At 33.0% G+C, this 27,846-nt stretch overlaps 4 protein-coding genes across 12 annotated transcripts; 2 read left to right on the top strand and 2 right to left on the bottom strand.

Annotated features, from left to right (window-relative positions):
* Positions 1-787: 787 nt before the first annotated feature.
* Positions 788-7,792, top strand: LOC111279581 (protein NLP9). 4 transcript variants are annotated; one of them, XM_022866527.2, is made up of 7 exons: positions 788-1,114; positions 1,367-1,523; positions 1,763-2,936; positions 3,562-3,606; positions 3,803-4,561; positions 5,266-5,389; positions 6,151-7,792. In XM_022866527.2, the coding sequence occupies exons 3-7, from the start codon at positions 1,992-1,994 to the stop codon at positions 7,290-7,292; spliced, it is 3,015 nt and encodes a 1,004-aa protein (XP_022722262.2). In that variant the 5' UTR covers positions 788-1,114; positions 1,367-1,523; positions 1,763-1,991; the 3' UTR covers positions 7,293-7,792. The 4 variants fall into 4 exon arrangements, with proteins under 4 accessions (XP_022722262.2, XP_022722263.2, XP_022722261.2 ...); XM_022866528.2 differs by having other exon boundaries at positions 840-1,114; positions 1,456-1,523; XM_022866526.2 differs by lacking the exon at positions 788-1,114 and having other exon boundaries at positions 1,211-1,523.
* A 528-nt stretch (positions 7,793-8,320) lies between these two features.
* On the bottom strand, positions 8,321-14,210 carry LOC111279904 (putative GPI-anchored protein At1g61900). 6 transcript variants are annotated; one of them, XM_022866965.2, is made up of 8 exons: positions 13,984-14,210; positions 12,245-12,375; positions 10,652-11,506; positions 9,808-10,053; positions 9,669-9,683; positions 9,233-9,373; positions 9,047-9,094; positions 8,321-8,530 (listed from the first exon to the last, which is right to left on the bottom strand). In XM_022866965.2, exons 2-8 carry the CDS (start codon positions 12,309-12,311, stop codon positions 8,457-8,459), a joined length of 1,446 nt encoding a protein of 481 aa, XP_022722700.2. In that variant the 5' UTR covers positions 12,312-12,375; positions 13,984-14,210; the 3' UTR covers positions 8,321-8,456. The 6 variants fall into 6 exon arrangements, with proteins under 6 accessions (XP_022722700.2, XP_089612206.1, XP_022722703.2 ...); XM_089756080.1 differs by having other exon boundaries at positions 12,245-12,293; XM_022866968.2 differs by having other exon boundaries at positions 12,245-12,346; positions 13,984-14,203.
* Positions 14,211-15,935: 1,725 nt separating this feature from the next.
* On the bottom strand, positions 15,936-20,084 carry LOC111280192 (uncharacterized). Its single transcript, XM_089756121.1, has 6 exons — positions 19,769-20,084; positions 18,421-18,540; positions 17,714-17,799; positions 17,524-17,584; positions 16,719-16,805; positions 15,936-16,159 (listed from the first exon to the last, which is right to left on the bottom strand). The coding sequence occupies exons 2-6, from the start codon at positions 18,499-18,501 to the stop codon at positions 16,067-16,069; spliced, it is 408 nt and encodes a 135-aa protein (XP_089612247.1). The 5' UTR covers positions 18,502-18,540; positions 19,769-20,084; the 3' UTR covers positions 15,936-16,066.
* A 660-nt stretch (positions 20,085-20,744) lies between these two features.
* Positions 20,745-27,781, top strand: LOC111279579 (uncharacterized). The gene is made up of 10 exons (XM_022866523.2): positions 20,745-21,048; positions 21,999-22,155; positions 22,283-22,466; positions 23,569-23,639; positions 24,254-24,391; positions 24,478-24,569; positions 25,850-26,121; positions 26,532-26,617; positions 26,758-26,859; positions 27,330-27,781. Exons 1-10 carry the CDS (start codon positions 20,957-20,959, stop codon positions 27,489-27,491), a joined length of 1,356 nt encoding a protein of 451 aa, XP_022722258.2. The 5' UTR covers positions 20,745-20,956; the 3' UTR covers positions 27,492-27,781.
* Positions 27,782-27,846: the final 65 nt, after the last annotated feature.

The raw sequence follows: 27,846 nt of genomic DNA, 5'->3' as shown, positions 1-27,846 counted from the left end.
TGTTAATTTTTCTAAAGTTTTCCATTTCCTTTATCTTATATACTATGTTTGCCTTCAAAGGTTTTGGATAATAATATACAATTTAATATATCTTTAAAAAAATTTACTTATATTAGTGTAAAAGTTATATTTTTTTTCTTTAAATTAAAATTAAATTTATAACACTTACATTTAATCATTTTATCTAAAAATTTTAAAAAATATAACTTTTACATTAATGTAAGTAAATCTTTTCTTATTTTAAAATTTTTTTTAATAACTTAAACTTATACTCTTAACTTTGTTAGACAATATATTCTATAAAAAAAATAACAAAAATTGAAATGGAATCAAGATTGATACATTTATGTATAATATGATAATACGATAAAAAATATAAATTAAAATTTTAATAAAAATAATATGTGAATTTGATAAAAATAAAAATAAAAAATTTATATTTTATATATTGACATAATTATACGATAAAAATTTTTATATTTTAAATATATTTAACATAAAATAAATATGATATCATCGTACGAGTTGCTATACTTTAACGGAGTCAAAGATTAATAGTTCCAAAAAAAAAAGTGAAATTGAAAAATTCAAGTAAAACAAAGAGATATATCATTGTCTTCGTGTACCAAACAAAGGGTAATTTTGACATTTAAAAATTATCCAACAGTTGCCATTTTTTTTTTCAATGAATTGCAAGTAAAACAAAGAGACATATCATTGTCTTCGTTTACCAAACAAGGGTAATTTTGACATTTAAAACTTATCCAACAGTTGCCATTTTTTTTTCAATGAATTGCTCATCTCTCAGGATCTAAAAATACCCAAAACCAAACCAAAGAGAAACAAAGATAACCTTTGCAGACATCAGACATGTTCTAAAGCCTTATAACAGTAACAGGTTTTCGGTTCTTCTACTTAAGTAGTTAACTTCTCAAAATAAAAAACAAACCAAACTTTCCATTTTTACTAGGTCTTCATAATAGAAAACCAATTTTGCCCTTAAAAATCCGTTATGCCAGTTACTAAGATTTCCTTTTATAGTAACTTTCTGTCTTACTCCCTCTAAATTTCTGGGTTTCCTTTACAGAATTTTAAGGAGCTTCAAATTTTACAGGTGGGTGTAAAAAGTATTGGAATTTCATTTTTTGTTCATTTCATTTCAGTTGAATTTCATTTGAATTTAATTAAAGGAAAAAGAATTTCCAATTTTGAAAAATTTTTATCTTACTTTGTTGCATAATATTTTTAGTAACGTATTTTTTATTGGGGATACTGCACTTAGTCTTGAATTTGATTTTTGGTCCATTTCACCTAAATTTTCATTTCATCTTTTTAATGTGTAATTTTTTCTTGGCCTTTTATTCAGAATTTTTGATATATTTGTGTATAAGTGGATCAATCTGAGGTGGGTTTTGTGAGTTAATGTTGATTGAGAGCAGTGGACTATCCTTGCAGTGATTTGCGGCGGCTTTGGAGACTGAAAATTTTTGGTCGTCATCATTTTTTTTTTTTCACTCTCTGAGGTCAGTTCTTCTTGAGCTTTGTATTACTATTTTTAGGTACTATAATTGTTAAATTAACTTAACATGTGAGATATATGTGCAGAAATTGGTTATTGAAAGTTTGTTTCTTTCTTTAGGTTTCTGTATTATTTTATTATATATATATATATATATATATATATATATATATATATATATAGAGAGAGAGAGAGAGAGAGAGACAGAGAGATGAAGTTTGATTTTTCTTTTGGGTTCTCCAGGTTAGGGGTAGTATGGCTTCGGGTAACTCTGGTTTTTGGAAAATTGAGTTTGGTGTTTGAAGAGGTGGAAGGATAGATGCATTTGTTGGGGAAATTCCTGGGTTTTGGGAAGCAGATTGGGGAAGATGTTAGGGATGGAAGTTTTAGACTGAGTGGAAGCTTGTTCTTAAAACTCTAGCATTTGCTGATTTTAGTTGGAAGTGGGGTTGGTTCGTTTTTTGTGAAAAAAATGGAGTACCTGTTTTCGTCTAAAGAAAACGGAAATGGCTATTGGGTTCCTCCAAGAACACAGATGGAGGATGGGGAACAGTTGGGTGGCAATACCAGGAATTCACTTTCTGAGGATCCTTTCAACTTTTCAGAGCTCATGAACTTCGATACTTATGCTGGGTGGTGTAATAGCCCTGCAGCTACGGATCAGATGTTTGCATCCTTGGGTTTTTCCTCCTATCCATCCTTGCCTTATGCCCCTTTGGACTCAATACATATTATAGAACAAAGTTCTGGTACCTTTGTTGAAGCTGGTGATGCATTATGTGGCATGGGTGGTTCTCATAGTTGTGTGGACAAAATGGTACTCCAGCAAACAGATGCAAACGTTGGTAATCCATTGGATTCCGTAGATGCAGAACTGCATTTTAGACGAAATAATGGTGATAATAGACAAAATAATTCTTCAGATTTGACTAATATGTTGGTTTCTAGGCCAATTGGACAATCACTTGACGAGAAGATGCTTAGAGCACTGTCCTTATTTAAGGAGTCATCTGGAGGGGGCATTTTGGCACAAGTTTGGGTTCCAATTAAGCATGGAAATCAGTATATGCTTACCACTTCTGATCAGCCCTATTTGCTAGACCAGATGCTTTCTGGTTATCGTGAAGTCTCAAGGACGTATAACTTCTCTGCAGAACTGAAACCGGGTTCTTTCCCTGGGCTTCCTGGTCGTGTTTTTATCTCTAGAGTTCCTGAGTGGACTTCTAATGTAATCCATTACAGCAAGGGTGAGTACTTGCGGTTTACACATGCAGTAAATCACAAAGTCCGTGGATCTATTGCCTTGCCAATTTTTGAACCTCTTGAGATGTCTTGTTGTGCTGTGCTGGAACTTGTCACTATGAAAGAGAAACCCAATTTTGATTCAGAAATGGAAAATGTCTGCCATGCACTTCAGGTTAGTATCTATTACTTCTGCTTCTATAATTGTAAAGTTTGTGTTTTTGTGTCTGAACATCAGTTTCCTGTTCTCGGCAACTCACCAAATATATCTATATCACTGACTTGGCTACCTTATTAGCTCATTTAAACTTAAACTCCCTTTTAATGGGTAACATGAAGAAGATTATCAAGGAGGTAAAAAAATTTCTGACTAATAATTTGCTAGAGTTGTTTCTTCCATTCTAGAACTCTTCCTAAGTCATATTTTCAGTTTTTGAGTAAAATGTTAATTTGTTCACGTATTATTTCAAATACATCTTTTACTGCTGAAAAAGAATGCATTTTCTGCTGGAAACTCTTGGGTTGCAGAAGTTCAGAGCATTTTCAGAGATACTATCATGTTTGTAAATGGCAACTCTGGAGTTATTGCTGTATGCTGAAAGGTTTTGACAGTAAATATATATCTTCATTTTTAGAATTAAAAAAAAAAAAAACCCTTGATAGATAGCACACCCACACAGACATAAACTATAAAAGCAGTGAATGTGCTTGTAATGTAAATCATGTATTAATTTTAAGATTCTCAACTGTATATGTTATGGCTGGTATCATGAAATTTGTCTTGATCCCTATATCTGCAGGCTGTGAATTTAAGGACCACTGCTTCTCCTCGACTTCTTCCCCAGGTACATCAAAAACTTTGTGTGCATTTCAATTCAGCTTTTACTTTTATGTTGAATATTATATATATATATATATATATATATATAGAGAGAGAGAGAGAGAGAAACAACTGCTGTTTTTTTTCTTCTTGGTCAACTGAATAAATAGCGCGGTACAGTACCTTTTCTCTAAGGACTCTCTTTTCGTTTTTTTCCTCAGTGCCTCTCAAGTAATCGGAGAGCTGCTTTAGCTGAAATAGCTGATGTTTTACGTGCTGTATGTCATGCGCATAGATTGCCTTTGGCTCTAACATGGATTCCTTGCAATTACACTGAGGAAGCTGTGGATGAAATTATAAAAGTACGTGTTAGAGAGGGTAATGAGGGTTGGGATGGGAAGTGCGTCTTATGCATTGAACATACAGCCTGTTATGTTAATGAAAGAGAGATGCAAGGTTTTGTGCATGCATGTGTGGAACATTATCTTGAAGAAGGACAGGGTATAGCTGGAAAAGCGTTTCAGTCCAACCATCCATTTTTCTCTGCTGATGTGAAGACATATGACATAAGTGAGTATCCACTTGTCCATCATGCACGTAAGTTTAACCTGAATGCTGCAGTTGCAATCAGGCTGAGGAGCACCTATACTGGTGATGATAATTATATACTGGAGTTTTTTCTTCCTATTCACATGAAAGGGAGTTCAGAACAGCAACTCTTGCTGAACAGTCTCTCAGGTACAATGCAACGAATCTGTAGGAGTTTAAGAACGGTTTCAGATGGAGAAATTGTTGGAGAAGGTTCAAAAGTTGAGTTTCAGAGGGGGACAGTCCCAAACTTCCCCCCTATTTCTATGTCTAGGAGGAGTTCAGAACCAGCATTATCTGCTGATAGTGAAATGAACTCCAATGATGGAATTCCCTTGAATGTATCTAATTCAAAAAGTGATGGAAAGGAAGCCGATGGTCCTCCTGAACAGGTACAGTGTTGAAAATTCTCTCCCTTTTGATGGATGACTTGAGTACTTAACTTGTGAAACACATGAAAGGGATCCTTCATTGATTTGTATATAAACAACTGAAATCTTGAAATTTAATTGGAGAGATGCATTGAGACAAAGGGATTTCATGATCTGAGATCCATTTTTCTGATATCTTTTGAGTTAAATAAGATACTATTTTTTCTTAATAATAAGATACTTATGTTTACTATTAATAAAGAGTGGGTGTCTCGCTGATATTGAAGCATCATCAATTGTAGATGCTGTATTATTCTATTATCCACCCCTAATAATTGAGCTCTAAAGAACTTGTTGATGAACATGTCACATACTTGCTAACCTTGAGTTTAGCAACTCATTAAGCTCTTCTTGAAGGAATCAAAATTAGGTGGAGTTTCCTGTGTTAATATCAATTACTGTTATTAAAAGTTGAAATCTGAGAGAGATATTATTTGGACAAAATGAGTTAAATACTTGAACCGTTTACTGTTACATGTATTATTCGAGACTCTATATACCCATTGGAAGAAAGAAATAGGTAAATAAATAAATATGTATGTGTGTTTGTGTGTATGTGTACACAACTTATTTAATTTATTTAGTAGTGCTGATTTTTCATGTCATAGTGGCTGATGTGGACAAGCTTATGTGGTTAAGTAATATCTTAGTGCATGTTTTTATAGGCAATGAGTGGACCAAGGAGGCAGATAGAGAAGAAGAGAAGTACAACAGAAAAAAATGTGAGCTTAAGTGTTCTTCAGCAGTATTTCTCTGGGAGTCTGAAGGATGCTGCAAAAAGCATTGGCGGTAAGCCTTGATGTTACTTGTGTGTATGCAAATTACAAGGTTATTACATCACTGGTTCTGGTCAGGTTTCTATAAATTTTTTTTTTTTTTTGGTGTTTGTTGTTGACTTTACTGTATAAGGTTCAGCTCATCTTTACTTTTGCAGAAAGACTATTTATATAGAAGCATTAAATTTAAGTTGATATTTTTCTTTGAGATTGCATTTCTAAACTTCTTTAAATACGCAAAGCTTCCTAAAAGATTCTGTATGGAACTATATTCTTGTATGATTCATGTGGTATGGTTCAGTATTGTTCTTTTAAAAAAATTACTTTTCGGTCTTGGTTTCTTCTTAAAATAGATAAAATGAATAAGATTCTCCATGAGATGGTGCATGTTACTGAGAACAGTTCGCTCTTGATTCAGCGAGATTATTCTTTTGAAGTTTTTATTGAGCAACCTCCATGCTCCTAAGATACTGTATAAAATAAGTATTCGAGCTTAATTTTTTTTATAGATTGGAGATTCTTTTAATCAAATTATGACAGAAATGTATTTTGGCTCAATCCAAGGAAATAATGCTGAATTGTTTCTTATTTATTACGAACCTATCCAACTAGAAATTGTTTTTATGGTCCAGTCTATATGCGTTAGAAAATAGTTCTTAACACTGGTAATGAACTTACACGTGCTAAGAATATTATTTTCAAGCACTATAGTCAAACTGGTTCTTACCACGGATTTTAATCTGTGCTTGACCTTTGATTTCCTGCTTCTTGTAGTTTGCCCCACTACACTGAAGAGGATATGCAGACAACATGGGATCTCAAGATGGCCATCTCGAAAGATTAACAAGGTGAATAGATCATTAAGAAAAATACAAACTGTTCTTGACTCTGTGAAAGGGGTGGAAGGAGGATTGAAGTTTGATCCAGCCACAGGAGGATTTATTGCTGCAGGTACCATCATCCCAGAAGTTGATACCCAGAAAACACTAGTATTGTCCAATAAAAACCTTCCTGTTAGAATACCTGAGCCTGTCAATCAAGAGAAATCATCAGCACCTCTAGCATCTTGCTCTGATGGAGAAAATTCAGTGGTTAAGTTAGAGGAAGATGAGTGTTCCTTTGGTGGAAACAACAGAGAGGCTGCAAGAAATGTGCTCATTCAAAGTACCTGTCAAGAAGTAAAGAAATCTAGTATACCTCTTATTGATTGTAGTGAGGACTATAAGTCAGTTGCTCTAGACGCAGGATCATTCCAGGCAGCTAGCGTTGGCATTGCACCTTGGACTTGTCCAGAAAATGCAAATATGGGCTCTTATTTACAAGAAGGAGGTCACAGATGGGGTCCGAACAATGGGAATCTGAAAGTAGAGGATTCTGACTGCCAGTTTGTGTCTTGGAGCTCAAGCTCCTTGGCTGCTGCTGATGAAATGGAGACCCAAATTGAGGGTGATGATGGGATTGTTGAACATAGCCACCAACCTACTTTTTCAAGCATGACAGACTCTTCAAGTGGCTGTGGTTCAATGTTGCGTGGAAGTTCATCTAGCTCCCAGAGCTTTGAGGAGGCAAAGAATTCAAAACTGAAGACAATTTGTGTTGATAGCAGCTCAAAAATTACCGTGAAAGCTACTTACAAAGAGGATACTGTCCGCTTTAAGTTTGAGCCATCTGCCGGGTGCTTCCAACTGTATGAAGAAGTTGCAAAACGGTTCAAAATTAAAAATGGGACATTCCAGCTCAAGTATTTAGATGATGAAGAGGAATGGGTAATGTTGGTTAGTGACTCAGACTTAGAGGAGTGTCTGGAGATTCTGGAGTATGTTGGAACACGTAATGTGAAGTTTCAGGTTCGCGATGTGCCTTGTACATTGGGCAGTTCTGGTAGTAGCAACTGCTTTTTGGTTGGAGGCTCATAGCAGATAAGCTGATGCTCGGGAGGCAATCACTGTCCTGCATTTTAGTCTCGTATAAGGGGAAATAGCCATACCTTTTCTACATTCTTGTGTTACCCCCTTTGCTTTCCATGATGGTTCAAAACAAACGGCCGCTCAGCTCTATGCTGCTGTTCTTCAATCTTGCATGGTTGTTACTGCTTGAGTTCGAGGAAGAAAGGAACAAGGGATTAGAAAATGTGAGCATAGATTATAGTCAATTAGTTATAATATATGTTTTTGTATAGGTTTGTGTATGTTAATGGAGAGCAATAGAAATAGGGTGGTAGTGGAAGTTGAATGGCTTGAAGCTGCTGATTTACTGGTTTTCTGTGTTCTCTGGGAAAGCTTGCCCCCATTAACACATTATCAGCTTGGTTGTACTCATTGGCTATACCAAGTGAAAAGCACGAGCTTGATCAAGGTTTATTTTGTGTGCTTGAACATAACTCGAAATAATAATTGATTGACTTGATAGTATGTTAGATTATGGGTCATTCAACTTGATTTTTGCAAAACAAACGGATCCGAAATTGATCATGTATAAATATATTTTTATTTCTACCATTCAACGCTAATAAGATTCATATTCTTGAATTTTATGTTTCATTTTATTGATATTTTGGCTATTTAATTTTGCATTTAAAAAAAATTAATGTAAAGATAAATACAAAAATATAAATTGAACAAAATCTTAACATTTTTTTTTTGCAAGGAAAATATTTATTTGTACAAAATTCAATTCCATTTTTTCTTTTCTCCTTTTATTCTTAATACAAAGCCGCGACATTCCTTTCATCTTAGCATTTACAATTCATATGAATTCTTTTGCAAAAAGAATCTTTTTTTTTTTTTTTTGTCTTCTGCCTTTCTTTTTCTTTATAACGGACAAGCTAGTGGTGCAAGTTTTCCACCCACATGGTTAGAAATCACAAAAGCAAGTTTCTTTCCCAAGAATTCCAGGAGAGAGACAGCAGTGAAAGGAGATGGAAAAGTAGTTGTCTAAAAAGAAATAGGAAAGAAAATAGATGCTACTATACATTGAAGAAGGCTTACTCAAAATATACATGTAAATTCCCCACATAAAGTCAGTCAATCACCGAAATCTTCTACGCTCCAAACCGGCTCAACCTCTAACTACAACTCTCTTCAGTACAAAAATGTACTGAAAACAAAAAATGAAAAAATGGGTACCAAGATTTCCAATGTGCAACCATGGCAGCCTGCATCAAGAAATTAAAACAAGTTTTCAATAAATAGTTCAGATAGAAAGAGAACAAGCAACCATATGCATATATTAGCCGCATTCCAGTTTGTGCAAAGATGATATATGTTGAAATGAAGGTATCAAAATTCTTGATTCTAACTCCCAAAAGATAATTTTACCATCTCAAACACCAACAGTCCATTTGAGCAGCCATAATTTAAACCCTGATTATTGAAAGTAAGAGTCCAGCACTCTACCAACAGATTTTGCATTGTTTCTTCTGGTAATAGATTGCTTCATTTGTTATTTTTAAAATATCGATAAAGAATGTTAACCCTATCTTCTATTGTTTTATTTTATTGGTATTAAACTCTAGGCAAGGCATGACCAGAATTTCTATGACAAGTTATGGTGTCACTCCATATACTTTATTAAAAAGCCTCTCATCAGCTATCTTAAGCTTCTCATTTGCTTACAGATTCTTTGAATTTAGCCAAATAGAAAGGCAATACAAATAATAAACGTTACACACCAGGATTTTTCATTGTCTCCGATGTCGGAAGGGCAGGCAATGACATCTCTGCAACAGCAGGCAGCAGCCATTAGGACATTAAGATGAAGCCACAAGGCAAATATGCTCCTGATTGAATCCCTACTTTTAACTGTGTTCATCCCTTCTAAGTAGACATACAAAAGTCATTCTTTCTCAAACAATTACCTGGAGCACAAAAAGACAAGGATGACATTGAAGATGATAGAGGCCATGGAGCTGCAATGTTGTCAGTCAAGTCGCATGTAAAGCTGTAGCCCGTTGAATTGTCAAATATCACATCTGCTGGCAAGCTTCTTAGTAGGCATCCTAGATTTGTAGAAAATACCAAAAATTTCAGTCCATATGGTATGTTTGTATTTCGTTCAAACTTTAGTGCATAATCATCTACCTAATTAATACATATATCAAACTAGGAAGTAAGTATGAAAAGGATGCTAGAGAAGAAACTTTTTAGCATGTAAAAAGAGGTCCATTGACGACTCCTATGTGTCCAACCACCACACATATTATACAGACACATGCACACACACACCCCTTCTATTGTTAACTAATGCATGTTGGAAATGTGGGGAAAAGAAAGAGACCAGGAAACAAAACGAACCTTGTTGTCCATAAGCTGTTGTAGCAATCACACATAAGAATTCAATGGGCAGAAAGAAAAGAAAACCAAAATATCAGATAAAACAGCAAAGCAAAATGGGCAAAGTGTTAGAAGAATAACATCATACAAAAAACTATACCTTGGATACTAAAATCTTTTAGGTCAATGTCACATAGCTCATAAACATTTTTCATAACTCCACCTTTTCTTAACATTGACCCAAACATAGTCGCACAAATTATGGCTTGCTTGTTTGTAATTAACATTTGCTTCTGTATCCCCGCAATGTAAGTATTTAATGAGCTACAACAGGAAGGACTGGGAGCAGCTATATTACGGCATGCCTTAATTACTTCTGAGGGTTGGTTAAATTCCAAAGGGCAAACTGCACATGCAAAAATATTTATCCCATTGTAGATAAAACATAACAAATGATTCAAAACAAATGAAAATTACTTTGTGAACTGAGATAGGGAATTAAAAAGATAAAATATATAACTAATAAATCTCACATTCAAGGACAGTAGAAAACTAAGCACTACTACATGACCCTATCTTGTTATGTAAGTTTTAGAAGCTTAATGAACCTATTTAAAATACAGTTATGTCTTGGCCTAAATATCCCGGATCTAATATAGGAATTTGAAGTTGTAATTTTACTTTTATCCTTTACATTGCAGTAGATTATACCCAATATAAAAGGAATATGGCAGAAACAAGTGTAGGGGAATAAACAATGAATGAACATCAAAGTAAAATAGATACATCATGTAAAAAGCAAAGGGTGTCTGTTTTATCCACTTTCAATTCTTTCACCAAATGATGATTCCATGCAACATAAGATCATCTCAACTACAAATTTCCCAAGGTAAAATAGACACCCAAGCAAGTTCACGTCTAAGACTAGGAAAAAAACAAACAACAAGAACAGTAGGTAAAGTAATTACTGAACAGCAGTCATGCAAGATACACAGAAACTGTACCCTTGTTGACTTTGCAGGCAGATAGTATTCGGAATGCAGTGTTTGCCACATCTGGTGGGAGCTTCCTTGAAAGATATGAATATACCACCCGTTTACAGTCATTGATAGCATCAATATGAATAGTCTCTCCAACCACATTTTTATTCTCATTGAGCATCATTTGTGTTCCAGAAATCTGTAAAGCAGCTTCCATAATTGCAGGCTGGCAAACTGGCCTGCAGCACTCCTTTAGAGGATCAACAATGCTGCAAGCCTCCAATAACTTGCTTGCATTAATTGTTTTCTCAAAGTTATTAACATCCTTCACCGGACAAGATCCACCTGTCAGATTTGATGATTTTACAGAACAAAGTATAGGTATTGTACTATTGGCCCCTCGGCTAGCTAAGATGCTAATGATATCTGAAAAACAATCATTGGCAACTGCATTTCGCAAGACCAACTTATCAGAGTTGATATTGTAGAAACCCTGGAAGAGGTGGAGTAAACTATCAAGCTGCGGACAACATATTACATTTCCTACAAGTGCTGCCAAAGGTTGAGAACAATCAGATGCTGTCTTCCCCATGACATTCGACATAGCAGAAAAATTTACAGGGCACCTTCCAGTTAAATTTGGTTCATATGTTGTGGGAAAAGTTGGGTACATAGGTGGTAAAGATTCACCAGGATAAGGGTAACGAGGAATGACAGCAGGGGATATTTCTATAGGTTCAAATAATTCAGTACTTGGTGGATTAGCTAGCTCGGATGCAGAAGAAATATGACTAGGGTTGCTCAATGTCTGCAATGAGGCTACATCTTGGAAACTGGATAACCAGAGAATGAATAATAATAACTGCTGGCACAGGGAACCTGCAACCAGAAACAAGCCACATTTGTGCCATAAATGGATAATTATTCAAAAGATAAATAAAAGAGAGAATGAGCACTAAATTGTCTCGTCATACATGCTAACAGCATAAAGTCTAGAATGAAGGCTATTAAGTTTAAAGCTGAAGCACCATGTATATTCTTTGCTAGAAAGGCAAACAGAGAGAACTAAGGTATCTAGGCCAAACTGGAAACTATAATCAAATATAATGATGGTTCACCATTAATTGGGAAAATGCTGTTATATAAATGTTAAAGCTTGCTAAAATTGTGCAACTTAAAAATTCCTTCGTCAGTTATTTCTTTATTATCATTCATTTGTCAGTTATTTCTTTATTATCACTCTTCTATGAATTACATACAAGTGCGATCTTCAAAGTAAAAAATATACCATACCAAGCAAGTTTGGAAACATATCGTATGACTAACAACTCAGGAGAACTTGCTCAATGAATTAAGCTCAGCTAAAAGTTAGGCAAAAATAGACTATACACTGAATTAAAAATCTTCATTGAAATATTAACTCTCAATCATAATAAATATCCTCACCAAATCAAGACCAGTGTCACACAAAGAATAAGTCACACTTAGAATTGACAAAAAGCCGACTCAACATATTTATAACATCAAGTTTTTAGCACCCCTCTGTTTTTTAACTGCAGAATGCCTTGTCTAAAAATATAGATAAGTAGCTACAACTAGCAAATTAAAACAACTTGCCTTTAAGATGGCTAACAGTCTGAAAACAGTCCATAGCTCTTCTAACCCTCTGGCACCATTGAATCATGCAACAGAAAACCCTATTTTAGTTGATTATACACCCTAACAACAATTGCAGCAATGCAGAAAACCTGTATCAGCTTCAAGTTTTAGAGCAAGTGAGAAAAAGAAAAATCCATGCCCAGGCAGAAATAATGCAAAACTAACTGCATCCTTGCATACAATAAATTAGCACTAGGCCACAAAATGCTTTAATCCATTTTGAAAGAATAGCAACAAAATGAAGCATATTTAAACATTGATGATAATTTACATATCAATAGCTTCTTTTTCAGAAATATTGCTGCATCACACAATATCGTCAGACTAAATACAAGTTTCAAGTCTAAATTTTTTATCATATCGCGCAGTCATAGACATTTCCGCTTTCTTTTTTTTTTTTTTTCCTGGAAGCATTCACAAAGGAGAAATAGTGAGTTAAAACAACTAGTTCCTCTCATCATCCCATAAGCTACTGAAGGTATAACTATACTAACTTAATAAGTATAATTCTACAGCCTTCAACTCTTTCTGCACCATGCCAAAAAAAAAAAGGTTTAGCAAGCTTTAAGACTAAACTAGTACGAAAATTTAACCCACATGAGAATTTTCCCTCTTAACTCTGTAATTAGAAACGAGGGACTCTCCACTCCAGGATAGGCAATCATGCCATTCCGAAAAGTTTCATGTACATCACTTCCCAACAACATTTTTCCTGAGCCCCTTGACCACACAACCTTTTCCCTCTGTCACTCACCCAAAGAACATTTTAGGTTCTTCAGAAAGAAAATTTTCAAAAAGGTTTTTACTCAGCTTGATTGCAAAAAGAACTGCACCCAGACAGGCTCTACAAGGATCTTTCTCAACTCCAGATAGCAAAATACAATTTTGGAAACCTAACTTCCAATGCAGTTTTCATGCTTCTCATAAAAAATAAAATCCACCACTAATAGCCTCACAACACTAGTAAAATTGTATTAAGTTCTTTTCATTCTTTCCTTTTCTGATGGCAAACAAGAGATTAGACATATCTTAACAGAAACTCTAGCCCAACTCAATCAAGCAATTAGCAACACTAGAAACAATATTTCCTTTCTTAAATTGCATCAGCTAAAATAAAGAGTTATAAATCTAAGGAAAATAGAAAATAATTGTTCAACCAAGGTAGTGATCATCTAAAATTTGAAGTTTCTTTCTTTTCCTTTTTTTTTAAACAGAATTTTGTTCAGGAAAGTTACATCTAAGGAAAAAAAATCCATTTTTCCTTTTTTTACCTAGACAATTTCTTAGATTAGCAAACAAAAGACTCAGTAATATCTAAGCATAAACAAACAAAGCTAACCGAATAATCACATCAAGCTTAAAAAAACAACAAATTTCCCTTAAAAGAAACTCTAAATCAAGAATCAAACTCTCAAATTTCTCAAATCTTACGCATAAAGAAGAAATTACAAATATCTCAATAAAATTAAACTGAACTTAACCCAACCCACCAGATTAAGCTTCCAAAAAAAAAAAAGAAAAGAAAAAAGGTAACATAAACAAAATTAAAAAAAAAAAAAAAAAAGCTAAGCACAAACTTATAATTTACTTGTCTCTTACCCAAAAAAAAAACCCAAATGCCCTTCATTTTCCAGCACTTTCTTATTTACCAAACACAAAAAAAAAAAAAAACCCAAAAAGGAGAAAATAGAAGTTACCTGAAGATGTGGAACACATAACATTTTCCGAAGAAAACTGAGAGGAAAAATGATCAAATCACAAGGAGTGGATCGGCGGGTGAAAAAGGAAGGTTTCCTTTGTTTCCTTGTGTGAGTGAGTGAGAAATGGGGTCGCTTATGCTGAGTGCTGGGTTGAGAGAAAAGGTAAGAGACCTGCAAAGCTAACTTTACTCTTTGCTTTTTTTTTTTCTTCGGTTTCGGTTTCCCTTTCTTTCTTTACCCGAGTCACAATTATTGTCCAATTTTTTACATTTTTTTCTTCCTTCCAAAAACCTGCTTTAACAGTACAGAAAAAAATTACTGAAGCATAAAATGTTTTAATTATTATTTTTAGATGTTATGCTAAATGATAAGTTTAAGAAATGAAATTGAAGTTATAGCAAGTTGCCTTAATTATTAAACAATATAAACTTTTATTATTAATAAGTGATTGGATTAATTAATTAAATTTTATCTTATTAATGAAAAATTTTTTAATTTAAATTTTGTTAATTCAAATTTTATTGATGATTATTTTTTTAATATATGACCTGATGATATATCTTGATTTAATTTAAAAAATTAAATAATTTATGTACATCAAATTTTTTATCAAAAAAAATATATAAACTTTTATTTTATGAAGTTCCTTGTACAAATAAAAATTATAACATTTTATGTAAAAAAATAAAAACTTAAACAAATCAATCAAAAGATATAACATAAAATCAAATAAAATTTGGGCATAATAAACTTTGAATTAAACTATCAAGATTTCATAACTTTCTATTACTATTAAAACGAAATTTTATTGATTTTTTAAAATATTATATGAATTTCACAAAGCTATTATTATAAATTTTAAAAAATACCCTAAAAATATTCTTCACAAAAAAAAAAAACCCATATCATATATTTCTCATTTAGCCTATTCAAATCGTTATATTTTAATTTAATTGTTTAACTACTTCATTATGAAAAACTCACTGGTAATAATAGGATATTAGTTCATCTGCTTTGGATACCTTTTGCCTTTTGGTCGTTCAAAGTTACTGTTTGTAGTTTTCCATGTCAACTACGTTACACTGGCTTTTACTTACCACGTCGCCCCAGTATCAAACTGTTTACATTGAGTTTGCCTTAGCACAAGCAGCTGACAAAATTTCATTGGAAGACGAGGAAATCCAATTGCATTTGAGGAAATAATTTTTTCTTTTCAAATTGAAAAAGCCATAACACAAGAATTGGGCACCCATGATCATACGGAATGTGTAAAACATTAAAAAATGGTGTGCCGTATATCAGTGAAAAAAATTTTAAAAATTCAAAAATTAATTTAAAATTATAATATCTGAATTGATTCAAATTAATTTTTTTTATTTAATTCAAATCAAATTTAAATATTAAATGTATATATTAAATTCAGATTAAATTTTAGATCAAAAAATAAAAAAAAAAAAACCTCAAACTAAATCGAATCAAGTTTTATAATTTTTTTAGTTTTTATATATATTTTAAATTTTTATAAAATAAAAATAATAATTTTATATTAAAATCTACTTAAATATATTAAAATAATATATAAAAATTAAAAAAATTAAAAATTAAAAACTTATAAATCAAACTAAATTAAGCAAGTAAAATTCAATTTGATTTGGATTGAATGAAAATTCAAATTCGGATCAGATTTTAAATTATCATAATATTATGCAATATACGAAAAATTGAACCGAATCCAATCCGAATGGTTATCATCCTTAGTGCTGTAATTGATCATGTCAATGCATAGGAATTGCATGAATTTCATGAAAGGTTTCTCTCACATCAAGAGTAGAGAAATGTTGACCTTCTAAGCTGATCAAGCCCTGAGAAAAACGGATCGATGCCTCTGAATTGCTAAATGCTATCAAAGATGTTATCATGTGTTAAAACTAATCAATGTAAACACAAACTGAAATCAGAAAGAGCTTTGCTCTTCACCATATATGATCAAATTTGCCATGAGAGAGAGGTTAAAAGGTGTATAATCATGTAAAGCTCAATCGTGTAACATCTCAAGTTCTTCAATGGAACAAATGACCGCCTACAGATATTTTCTTGCAATCGCACGAACTTTTGTATCGAAATGCGATGATGTAATGCGGGAACCAGGCAGGTAGAGTGGATTAAGAAGGATCTGCCAATTACCAAAATTTCGGATGATGAAAAATCAGTCAAAACATCAAATGTCATAACAAAAAAAGTTAAGAAATGAGGATTTTTCAACAAAAATTGCCACTGCAAAGTCCCTAAGTCCATATAAATGGTATATCCTCGTTGAAGAATTTTTCCTATGATAGTGCTAATAGAAGAAAGCATTAAAATGACAAAAGATACGCAAAATAAAGCATTTGAGCTATCCATCAAGACAAAGAGGTACACAACACATGAAACTTTTATTGACTTAATTTTCCAAGTAAATCTGAAGCAGCTTTCAAAATCTAGTAGTGCATGTTTGTATCATGTGATTAGAGGATGTTCATAGAGGATAACTAGAAAACCTATATTTTATCTGACAAACTAACACATCCCAGCAACTAAAGCATCACAGAAGAAAACAAACATCAAACAGAAAAAAAGAAAAAAAAAATCAACATAAAGACCTAGAGGAATTTATCTGCTGGAATGAAAAGTGTTGCCAGATATTAATTGTCCAAGAAAAAGAGTTAACAGAAGAAGTGGAGAGCAGAAGTTACCTTTATATAAAGCTCATGAACCTCCTGGAAAAAGCTCTTGATTCCATCATCATTACGAGAGTCATGAAGTAGCATAAATCGTGTATGTATGATTAAGTCAAGGAAATATTAAATAGGAACTAGTAACAGTGATACGAAAACATAAATGTGAGGGAAATACTACACTCTCATGCCTTCTAAATTCTAAAACAAGTGGCTGACAAAAATGGTCATGGTAATAAAGATGACAGAAGAAGATGAGAACTTTACTGCTCTTCTCATTTACTGATTTAGTTAGTACAATGATAATAATAATTGATGCTAACATACAGATGCAGCATGTCCAGTACGGCAACAGCATACAGAAACCACACCAATGAAAAAGGAACCCATGAAACCATATGATAGAGGATATTCTACCTGAATGATTCATGTGCAAATAGTAAGATGTTAAAGTTTACACAGCTCTACAAAGGTGACAAGGCAGCATGCCCTCAATGGCTGACAAAGCATGCCCATAGGAGCAGCAAACAATATCACGGCCATGACTATTAATAGAATCAATAGCAGCTGAACATTACGATGGTCTAGATGCACAACTAAAGTGTGTTTTAAGGGTCTAGTTAAATACTGTGCTTTAATCTCAACAATCTACAATGATAAATAGTTTATACGAGGCTGTTAATTTATATGGAAATTTTTTTTTCCCTTAGTTTGATTCTTGATAATTGTCAAAAATTGGATATTGGATGTATGGTCAACATATTAGTTATACAGTTATATGTTACGACATATGTAGGTCAGTTCAGTACGTATAAAGGATATGACCGGCTGTTACATAAACTGATACCACCAAATCATTGAACCTGTCAATTGCTTTCAAGAACCTGCAACAGAAATGTAAATAAAAGTTATCAAGATATTAAGTGGTAAATCGTAACAAAAATAGCAAAACCTTTGAAAGTTCTCTAGAATATGCTAAAATGGATGGATGTATCATGAAAAATAGAACTCACATCACACTGGTGGTCCATGCAAGGTCCTGAACAACATCCAGAGCTGCATGTAATATGAATTGATGCAGCTGAGCAGCATCTTCTCTCTGTATTGAGCAATGCAGTCAGAAAGGCAGAAACAGTAACAACAGCTTCTCATGCAAGGCAAAAAAACATACAAGCATAGTGAGTATTGTATAAGGTAAAAACACTTTAATCTTATGAAATCCAACCACAACCAATCATATAAAAAGGAAAAAAAAATGAAACAAATACAAGATATAGAAAAATGGTTAATAACAGTATGACACAAAAATAACATCATTATGTAATGAAATACTTCCTAACAATTAATTTGACCCAAAAATTTTTTTATCAAATTAGAGGTCTGATACAACCAAGCAGATCTGATATTCCATTAACTTTTAAACATTCTTTCTTCAGCAAATGAGCATTATTCATGATTTCCTTCAGACTCATTGCAAAAGTACTACTCCTAGATAATCAAAAGGTCAGAACTACAGAGCATGAAAAAGAAAGGTACAAATGCCCAAACAAGTAAAACAAAAAAATTCTAGGCCACGGACACAACTTGCAATGTGAAGTAAAATATAAGCATGCCAAACAGATACAAATCCCGCATCATACTTTTGGGCTTCCAGATAAGTATAAAATAGAATTTCATTATAAGGAATAAATATGTAGAAAGATGTGAACAAACATCATACTTTAGCAGAAGACCCCACTTCAGCTTCATATATTGGGATGTCATTTCGGCTCACAATGATAAAACAAGCTGTAGTTGTCATCCTTGTGATATGGCAAGATCAATTCTGGTTGATGGAGTTCTAACATCAAAGGAGAGAAAAAAATAGGCTGTTAGGCCATACGGCACATAGAAAGCGTAATACATGCAGACAAGTGTAGCAAAGATTATTGCTCCTAAGAAGGGGAATAAAAGAAGAGAGCAATAGTAATAATTCCTAACCATAATGTATATGCTCAAAGGCAGAAAGCTAGTTGACATAGTGTGTCAAACAGCATATAGCATTTAGCTATCAATCAATTTTTTAAATTAATAAGGTTCTCCAGGTCATCAATACAAAGATTATTGCCTCTATCAGTCTGGGTGCGCACATTTGTGTTCGTGTACAGTTGAAAGAGAGAGAGCGAGAGATTCTTCTTAACAGCAACATGTATCATTATTATCTAAGTTACAGTCAATATATCTGTATATCTTTATCATTATTGAATTCCAAATGCTGAAGGTAAAAGCACAGTTGTACGCAACATCCAGTCTTTTTTTTTTCTTCAAAACTCTAGGGAAGTACATAATACAGATATAGATTAGTAAGATTTTTGAAAATTAGGAAACATATGAGAGTTCACTTTGCTCAGAGTCAACAAGAACATGAAACTCATACAAGTAACCTTTTTGTGTCACTTTCTGCCTAACTAAAACACCAATTTAGAATATAAATGGAATCTTGATCATGCCTGCAACTAGATTTAAATAAGATATTTAACTACTGGAACAGAAACACTTTTGATCAACATAAAAAAATCTCTAAGTTTTCCAAAATTAAGAAAAAAAATGAAACACGATCCCACCCATGTTAACACCAACAGGCAATGTCTCCGGTTTTAGCTTTCTCATACATGCCTAAAATACATTTGTTATAGCAAGAATTTGCTTTTAGTTGTCAAATAGTTGCTCTGCCTTACCATTTCTGGCTCCGTTCTTTAATTGCAAACAAATAGATAAACATATCTATGCTGACACCAAATCTGGACCTGAAATCACTCTCTCTCTCTCTCTCTCTCTCTCTCTCTCTCTCTCTCTCTCTCTCTCTCTCTCTCTCTCTCTCTTTTGGATCAATCGGGAAGTTAATTCTGTGCATTTCATTGTCCTAGTGAAAATTTCATTGTTATATGAGAAACCCAGTATTCAGAAAGTTGAGAAATTCAACAATGAATCTGAATCTAGACAACCCAAAACTTAGCGGAAGCATAAACATCATGAGCAAACGCATTCAAAGAAAAATGAAAATGGGTAACTGGGTATTCGATTCATACCTGAAATCACGTACTTAGTAGCAGTCGAAAATATAGGAGCAAAGGCAAACACAAGTCAAACTCCGATTTCAAATCAAGAAATTTGGAAACTCAGAACATGGGAGGAGACAATAAGACTCGAAATGAATACCTTTGTGGAAATATTTTTATTATTAAAAAAACTAAGAAATTGATTGAAATATTTAAAGAAATTAAAGATGGGTCTTGCTCTCGGCTTGGATAGACCAACCGATGAGGCTAGGGTCCACGGCTGCAAATGATTCATGGCATTAGTAAGTTGTTTGAATTTGATTAGGATAAATTTTAAATTTGATTTGATTATTGTTGAGGTCAGTTTGAATTTAAATAATTTAATTTATTAAATGAGTTAAGTTGAATTTTTGTGTTAAATTTCAGTTCCTAATTTTTTTTTTAGTTTTTACATTTTATATATATATATATATATTATTTAATTAAAAATATATTATTTTATTTTTATACATATTAATTCAAATTTAATATAATTTAATTTCAAATCTTATATAAAAATTGAAATCATAAGTAAGCAATCTAATTAAATCAATATAAATAATTTAATTTTTATTTCAAATTAAATTTATATTTAAAAATTAATTTTGAATCAAATTTTAATTAATAAATTTTAAGTTAAATTTAATTTAAAGTTTTCACTATATTAATTCAATTCAATTACATCATTTCACGAGATTAATGGTTCATAATTAATTTAGAATTAAATTGAATTATTTATTTTTTATAATTTTAAACATAATAATAATAATAAAATAATTTTTAAAGTTTTAACAAAAATTATATACGTAAATTCGATAAAAATAAAAGTATATATTTGATATTTAACTTTTCAACACAATTATTGCATGATACATTTTTTATTTATCCGCCAATAATTAATAACTTTTCAACAATACTTTTACCAAAAAAAAAAAAATTTAAATGTAATAAAAGGAGAAACACTACTGGAAGGAAATTCTATGAACACAAAAACGAAGAAATTAATATGAACAAACCATGCTTTAAAATATTGTTTTGCTAGGTAATGTTGATCTTGTTTTCAGAGGATGGATTCATTGGATTGAAAGAAGAAAAGAATTAACAAACGAGAAAGAGAGGCACAAACCAGGAATAGAAACAGAGCATGCTCTTTCCACAGCAACGCCTAACAACAAAACCATGAATAACAACAACACCCATGGAGAAGAAGATCAGCGTAAGAAAGAAAGCCTTGATTCCAGATTCAACCAAACGCTCAGGAATGTCCAAGGGTACCCTGTTTCACTATTTCAATGTTGAATCTGGATTTTTGTACTCGTGTTTTTATCCTCGGATTTAGATACCCTTTTGCGAAATCTGTTCTGATCTTTCGATTTTCAGTTCCAATTCTCAAGTCATGTGGATGAATTTTGCTTTTCAGTGGAGAAACTTTGATTTCCCAAAAAGTTTTCTTTTATGTTTATTGGATGTAAATTGTTGCGGTTTGTACTTAGATTAAGGACCCTTATGGGAATTAAGGTCAGATCTCTCAAGTTATACTCAATAGCATAGCCCCAGTTTCTCTTTCATTTGCAAGATGAGTTTTTATGTTTAGATTATAGCATTTAATTTTTTTTCCTGAAAATGTCTCAATTTTGGTGTACGCTGTAATTTGATTATGGCATTGTGGTCGGAGAAACATAGGATTCACAGGGATTCAAGAAAGTTTACTCCTTTTTTTTAGCTTGGTTTTTCCTGATAATAAGAAGGACAGTTGTTGAACGTGGGAATTTCATAAAAGTTATGAAACAAAAATGTTACTATATTTTTTTGGATATGCTTACCAATGATAAACATTGCTGAGCATGGATTTCTTAATGCAAATTGGCTGAAGATTAATGCTAACATGGGTTACAATATTGTTTTTCTTACTGCAAATCTCTCTGTGTAAAGAGGTCAAATCAAAAAATTTTCCTCTTCTGTTAAGTTCCATTGTCCTGTTATGCCACCTTTGTTTCCCTGTCCATGTGGCTTTTATTAGTATTAGGAAATTCGTGGTGGTTTCTACTTTTTTTAGTATAAATGTAAATACTGAGAGTACATGTTAAAAAATTGTGTAACTATTGCTTTACGGTGTCCGTGTAGTTTTCATCCATTCTTTGTCTTTGCTTTATGCACTTGTTTCCTCCACATTTATTGCTTCGGATACAAATAATAATTTTCTTTCATTCCTCTTATTAAGGTTGCTTAAGGGTCGCAGTATTCCTGGTAAAGTATTATTGACCAGAAGGCCAGATCCACTCGATGATTCAGGCTTACAGGAACGATCTCCCAGTTATCAAAGAAGCTTCTCACAGAACGACGCTGGCACAAGTGATGACATGGACAAGTCCATGGAGGTGATGTTGAGAGTGTATCTATAGAGTCTATTAATTACCAAAAATGATTATTCTAGTACTAGTGTTGCTTTTAGAGTTCTTTAAATATCTGTAATATTAATAAGTGAAAAACTTTCCTTTTTTGTAGGGAAGGGTCAGAAATACAAATAACTCCATTAGTAATACAACTGTTAGTAAGTTAAGATCTTCAACCTCAAATATTGAGACTGCTGCCAAAGAAGTCCAGAAGTCTGTAATGGGTGCAAGAGCTACAGATTCTGCCAGGGTTACAAAGTTCACTAGAGAGCTTTCAGGGCAAATGGTCATATTAGGTACCATATCTACTTTTTTGCTCCCAGAATGATTTTCATACTTAATAGAGCCTTTTTGACCCCACTGAAACTCTTACAAAAGCGTTGCTTGAGTGAAATTGAAGTAGGTTCTATAAGCCACTTGGTCTAGCTCAAAAATAGAGTTTTAAAATTGAGTTTTTGATAAATGTTCATAGTTTTTGGTTGCAAAACATGTAGCGCATGTTTATTTAGTAGAGAAGCTGTTTCAAAGGCAAACACCTGCTTGTTTCTCGTCAATTGATGATGGCATGATGACATTAAGATATATGTAAAGCTTGGGATAGCATGATGACATTAAGATATATGTAGTTTTGTATATATTAAAAATACTGCACGACTGCTTGCAATCTATCAAAGCTATCACTGCATGAGCTGTTTTATCAAAGTGTGTTCTCCTTGCTCTTACAAGTTTTCAACTGTCATGGCGTTTGTATTGCTAAAAACTGTTGGAAACTTTTTCCCTTCTTCCAACTGTCACATCAATAGATGCTATGAACAAGTTCTGGTTTGCTTTGCATTTAAACAATTAAATTAGTAACCAGCAGGATATGCAACCGCATCTTGAATGATATCTAAGGAAAACTTCCTTTCTGCTAACATTTGGCACCAGCTAAGCCCATTGCAAAGCAAAAAGCTTTCAAAATATGCATTGTGTAAAAAAGTTGGAGGAACATTATGAAGCTTTCCTTTTTGTCTCTTGTTTAAAAAATTAAATCCAGGTTCAATTATTAGCTAGAATAGCCTGTAAATCAAATAACTTGTATAGAGAATGTACTTCTACTAAAGAATATGTGAGGAGATGCATAAATAGGTTGCTATTGAAGTGAGAAAATTGCAGTTGAAAGTTGAACTAGAGCAGGTAAAAAGCAGATTTAAAAGTACAAGCAATTACTTGATGGGAAAAGTTAAATTGTCATTTGTATTAGCAAACACTTTAATTTAGCAATCAGTATCTGTTCTTGATGTGATAGAGAACCTAGACTTTTGTCATTCCTTTGCTCTTTCTAAGCTCTAGCTTCACAATCTTTTTATAAATAGGATCATAGTTTTGACTTGATTTGATTATTATGTCCTTGTGCAGAGAGATTACGGGAGTTAGCTTGGAGCGGTGTTCCTCCTTATATGCGTCCTAATGTATGGAGACTTATGCTGGTAAGCTTGATGGTCTAACCATACTGTCAGTTTTAGGGATCAGGAAGACTTGAACTGTGTGAACCAATTTGTTACTCTTCTTTTCTGCAAAGGCTATAATTCTTTTTTTGATGCAAGGCTGCAATTTTTTATTTTGTCCCATTAGGATTAGAATGATAGTAATGATTTTTTGTTAATGGCTTCTACCTATAATGTTATCCATTTTGTAGTATACTCCAAAAAAACAAATCCCGTATGATCCACGGGATTTTGCTTTTAAAGCTTTATAACATGTTAATTGCTGCATTCCTAGTGCAATGACTTGCTTCTGTATTTAATGATGCTGGGCTCTTTTTTTAGTGTCAGACTATCATTTATAGGAGGTATTGATTATTTGGTTTTAGTTTGTTACAATTGCAATTTCTCCTAAGGGGGCTGGCTTTCTCTTTGTTGTGTAGTCTTGGTGGCTTTCTATTCCAATTAATAGACCCTATGAGGCCACTTTTTAGAGCGGAAGAATCTACATGTCTCATATTTGATATCCAGGTTTAACTAATGTGTCGTCTAATGGATAGAGATTGTCTAATAAATAAGTTTGGTTGCTTGATTGAAATTAAAGTATGAACTGACAACAGGGATATGCACCACCTAATTCAGATAGAAGGGAGGGAGTTCTAAGGAGGAAACGCCTTGAGTATCTTGATTGTGTTGCTCAGTTTTATGACATTCCAGACACTGATCGGTCAGATGATGAGATTAATATGCTTCGCCAGGTACCTTTAGCCCTTAGTTAATTACCAAACTCTATTATCAGCCTTCTGTACCCGACGATTAACAATTGTGTTTGTTCTGTTTTTAGATTGCTGTTGATTGTCCTAGAACCGTACCTGATGTTGCTTTCTTTCAGCAATCACAAGTTCAAAAATCCTTGGAGCGGATTCTTTATACATGGTAAGATATTATTTGAATTGGTAAATTCAAATTTATTGATGGCTTTCTTATATCATGTAAAACACAATATTTTTTAAGAAGTGAAAATTTATACTTCTGCTTTTATGAATATGGAATGTTTGATTTTTCTATGTGGAACAATTATGTTTGGATTAGCATTTTTTAGCTATTACTCATCTTTAATTATACATATCATATGGTATGATGATTTCTCTTTTTACCATTTATGTTTGCTATGACGATTTCTCTTTTTACTATTTATGTTTGCTTCTAAGCAACATTTGAGGAAGTAAAATACAAATGGCAGAAAGCAAGTAATAAAACAATCAACAGCATGTAAATAGTGTTAATTTTACATTCACATTCAGTTGTTAAGAGATTATATTTTGGATAGTATTTTAGATTGTACTATATTTATTAAATCTCTGCTTTGTTTTCTTTGATTAACCAAGAAAATTCATCCTTCTAGCTTCATTTTTGCAATTTATACATTTGAGTATTTCCTTATTCAGTGTTTGGATACAGTTTCGGATTTTTATGGTTTTTTTTTTTTTAACAAAATTGAAATCTTTCAGTAGTTGATACAATCATACAAGTTTATGATCCAGTTCTACTACTTGTACTAGTTTACAATCTAATTCTACTGTTCAATTATGTGGAACCCCAAATGGTCTTAAGTAGGATCATGTTTAACTACTGTGGTTGGACATTTACCTATCACTCGGTGCTTGTTTAAGCTCTATCCTAAGAATTTGAATGCTGTAGTTCAGATTCTAGTGGGTAAATACCTTACAAAGATGTCATACACTCCTACCCCTTTACTTGTAAAGTTTTCTAACTTCAGTTATATCTTCCATATTTAGTAGACCTCTGAAGAGTAAACATAACAGAGATCTCTCAAATATTGGTATGATCTATGCTTTGATTCTTTCTGAAATGTGAACATGATTTTCTGTCTATCAGACTATAATGACATCATGATTGCAGTTATTTGAAGAGCATAGGCATCATGTCATATTATGATATTATTATTAGAGCAGAGCTTTAAATTCTACCATCTGCCGTTTTGCTGCTTCAGTTCTAATTTAAATCTCTAGAGCAGTGTCCTGATCTCTTTTTTTTCTTATTAATTTGCGTTTAAATTCCATTTTTTGAGTGACAGTTGATGACTGTTTATTATTAATTTCAACTGGAGCTATAACTTTGTGCAGCTTAAGATGCTGTGAGATCCCATTGCTGTTTTGGGGGTAATTGATGTTGCTCTTCAACTTCATGTACAGGGCCATTCGGCATCCAGCAAGTGGATATGTGCAGGGGATAAATGATCTTGTCACACCCTTTCTAGTTGTCTTCTTATCAGAGTACTTAGAAGGGAGCATAGATAGTTGGTCAATCTCTGATATATCTTCAGAGAACATATCCAACATAGAAGCTGACTGCTATTGGTGCTTGTCAAAGTTGCTTGATGGCATGCAAGACCATTACACATTTGCTCAACCAGGAATCCAGAGGCTTGTATTTAAGCTGAAGGAATTGGTTAGGCGCATTGATGGTAAACTCTTTAGGAGCACCCTAGAATTCTTCTTTATATATGAACTCAACCACTGTTTGCTTTATGAAGGGAATTTAAGCCTTCATTTATTGTGCAGATTTTTTTAAATGTTCTAAAGAAACCAAAGGTTGTGCATGCATGTGCAGGCACACTCTTCTTCTTAATGTTACAGAAAAAGCAAAGAGTTTTTCTTGTGTGTGTGCATGTGTGCACGAGCATTTTCTTTGTTTTAAGGGTTAAAGAGGAAATAATGAGGTTTGTGTGTGTCTGTCTTTGAGGACAATGTGTAATAATGCCCCTATATATAATGCGCATGTTATTTTCATTATTTACTTAAATTTTGTCTAGTTTTTGTATGTTTAATTCCATCTTTGTCTTATTAACCACTTTGTTCTGTTAACCTGTACCAGAACCTGTTTCTAGACATATGGAGAACCAAGGACTTGAATTTCTTCAATTTGCTTTTCGCTGGTTCAACTGTCTACTGATACGTGAGGTAAGGCTTAATCCTACCATCCACATCCATTTGTTTAATTATCCTGCATTTCAAAATTTTTAATGTCTGATTGACAAACTGGTCTGGTCCAACTTTTAATTTTTCTTGTGGCTATTTTTTTTTATTTTTTTGTTGAACAGATCCCTTTCCATCTAGTAACCCGTCTATGGGACACCTATCTTGCTGAAGGAGATGCACTGCCTGATTTCCTTGTGTACATATTTGCCAGTTTTCTTTTGACGGTGAGGAGTACTTTAACTTCCTTTGTGCTGATGTAATTTTCTAGCTTTCATTTGACTGCATTTTTGCAACCTTAAGGAGATGCAGCTTTGATAATTGTTCAAATAAAAAAAATGTATGTCTGTATGCGTTTGATCTACTTTTTCTTATCCAAAGAAAAAGAATGGCTACTTCTTTGGTCAAAAACATAATGTTGACCATAGGTGAAGCTGTTGGATGGATGGCATTCAAACTGAAAATGAGCATCTCTTACAGCTCTATGTTCTCTCAGATTTTTTTTGATTCCTCGTGGACTCTTCTGATGAGCTTTTACTTATGTGATTTGTAAATGTTCAACTGCAATTTTTTTGTTACATAATCAATGATGCTTTGATATTGGATGCATCTGGGAATAATTTTTCTTGTCTTGATTGTTCATAATCGTGATAATTCTTGCAAAGCTGAACTGATGAACGTTTTGTTGTATATTCAGTGGTCAGATAAACTTCAGAAGCTTGATTTCCAAGAGTTGGTGATGTTCCTTCAACACCTTCCAACTCACAACTGGACATATCAAGAGCTTGAAATGGTATTATCTAGGGCATACATGTGGCACAGTATGTTTAACAGCTCTCCCAGCCACTTGTCAAGCTGAATAGAAATTTTATGTTTACTATTTATTGACCAGTTACCACTTTTCCCCCCTTTTAAATTCTATTTGTTTGTTAATCAAAGTGGTTCAGAGAGCAATGCGCATGTTTTTCTTTTCTAAGTAGAGGCCAAGAAATGTTCCTACTTGTATCATGGCATGTAATTTCACATATTTGTACTACCAAGCATTCCTTTTGTACATCTACCTTTAAGGTAAGAAAGAACATTTTCCTTGTATAACAAATTTTGAATTCCTTTAACAAAGATGAGAGAGAACATGGTGTTTTTTTTTTTTTTATGTTGGAAGCTGCAACCTGAAAATAGGAGTAAGAGTTGTAAATGTTAAGATTCAAAATTTC

Source organism: Durio zibethinus, chromosome 27 (assembly GCF_047325235.1).
Source record: "Durio zibethinus cultivar Kanyao isolate XHJ-2024 chromosome 27, ASM4732523v1, whole genome shotgun sequence".
Taxonomy (NCBI): Eukaryota; Viridiplantae; Streptophyta; class Magnoliopsida; order Malvales; family Malvaceae; genus Durio; species Durio zibethinus.
The sequence above is the reverse complement of the archived record's forward strand: the minus strand, read 5'-3'. Positions and strand labels throughout refer to the sequence as shown.

What these genes read in the sequence shown, in the direction of transcription:
- LOC111279579 (XM_022866523.2), top strand. Translation starts at nt 20,957, where the DNA reads ATGAATAACAACAACACCCATGGAGAAGAAGATCAGCGTAAGAAAGAA. An exon ending in AGGGCAAATGGTCATATTAG is followed by an intron (nt 22,467 to 23,568) that starts GTACCATATCTA and finishes GTCCTTGTGCAG; the next exon opens with AGAGATTACGGGAGTTAGCT. An exon ending in ATTGGTTAGGCGCATTGATG is followed by an intron (nt 26,122 to 26,531) that starts GTAAACTCTTTA and finishes AACCTGTACCAG; the next exon opens with AACCTGTTTCTAGACATATG.
- LOC111279904 (XM_089756080.1), bottom strand. Translation starts at nt 14,007, where the DNA reads ATGTTATGTGTTCCACATCTTCAG. An exon ending in TATGTGTTCCACATCTTCAG is followed by an intron (nt 12,294 to 13,983) that starts GTAACTTCTATT and finishes CAATGGTGCCAG; the next exon opens with AGGGTTAGAAGAGCTATGGA. An exon ending in CTTGTCTTTTTGTGCTCCAG is followed by an intron (nt 9,095 to 9,232) that starts GTAATTGTTTGA and finishes CTGCTGTTGCAG; the next exon opens with AGATGTCATTGCCTGCCCTT.
- LOC111279581 (XM_022866527.2), top strand. Translation starts at nt 1,992, where the DNA reads ATGGAGTACCTGTTTTCGTCTAAAGAAAACGGAAATGGCTATTGGGTT. An exon ending in CTCCTCGACTTCTTCCCCAG is followed by an intron (nt 3,607 to 3,802) that starts GTACATCAAAAA and finishes TTTTTTCCTCAG; the next exon opens with TGCCTCTCAAGTAATCGGAG. An exon ending in CCGATGGTCCTCCTGAACAG is followed by an intron (nt 4,562 to 5,265) that starts GTACAGTGTTGA and finishes ATGTTTTTATAG; the next exon opens with GCAATGAGTGGACCAAGGAG.
- LOC111280192 (XM_089756121.1), bottom strand. Translation starts at nt 18,501, where the DNA reads ATGACAACTACAGCTTGTTTTATCATTGTGAGCCGAAATGACATCCCA. An exon ending in GCATGGACCACCAGTGTGAT is followed by an intron (nt 17,585 to 17,713) that starts GTGAGTTCTATT and finishes TTTCTGTTGCAG; the next exon opens with GTTCTTGAAAGCAATTGACA. An exon ending in TTCATGAGCTTTATATAAAG is followed by an intron (nt 16,160 to 16,718) that starts GTAACTTCTGCT and finishes GGTAATTGGCAG; the next exon opens with ATCCTTCTTAATCCACTCTA.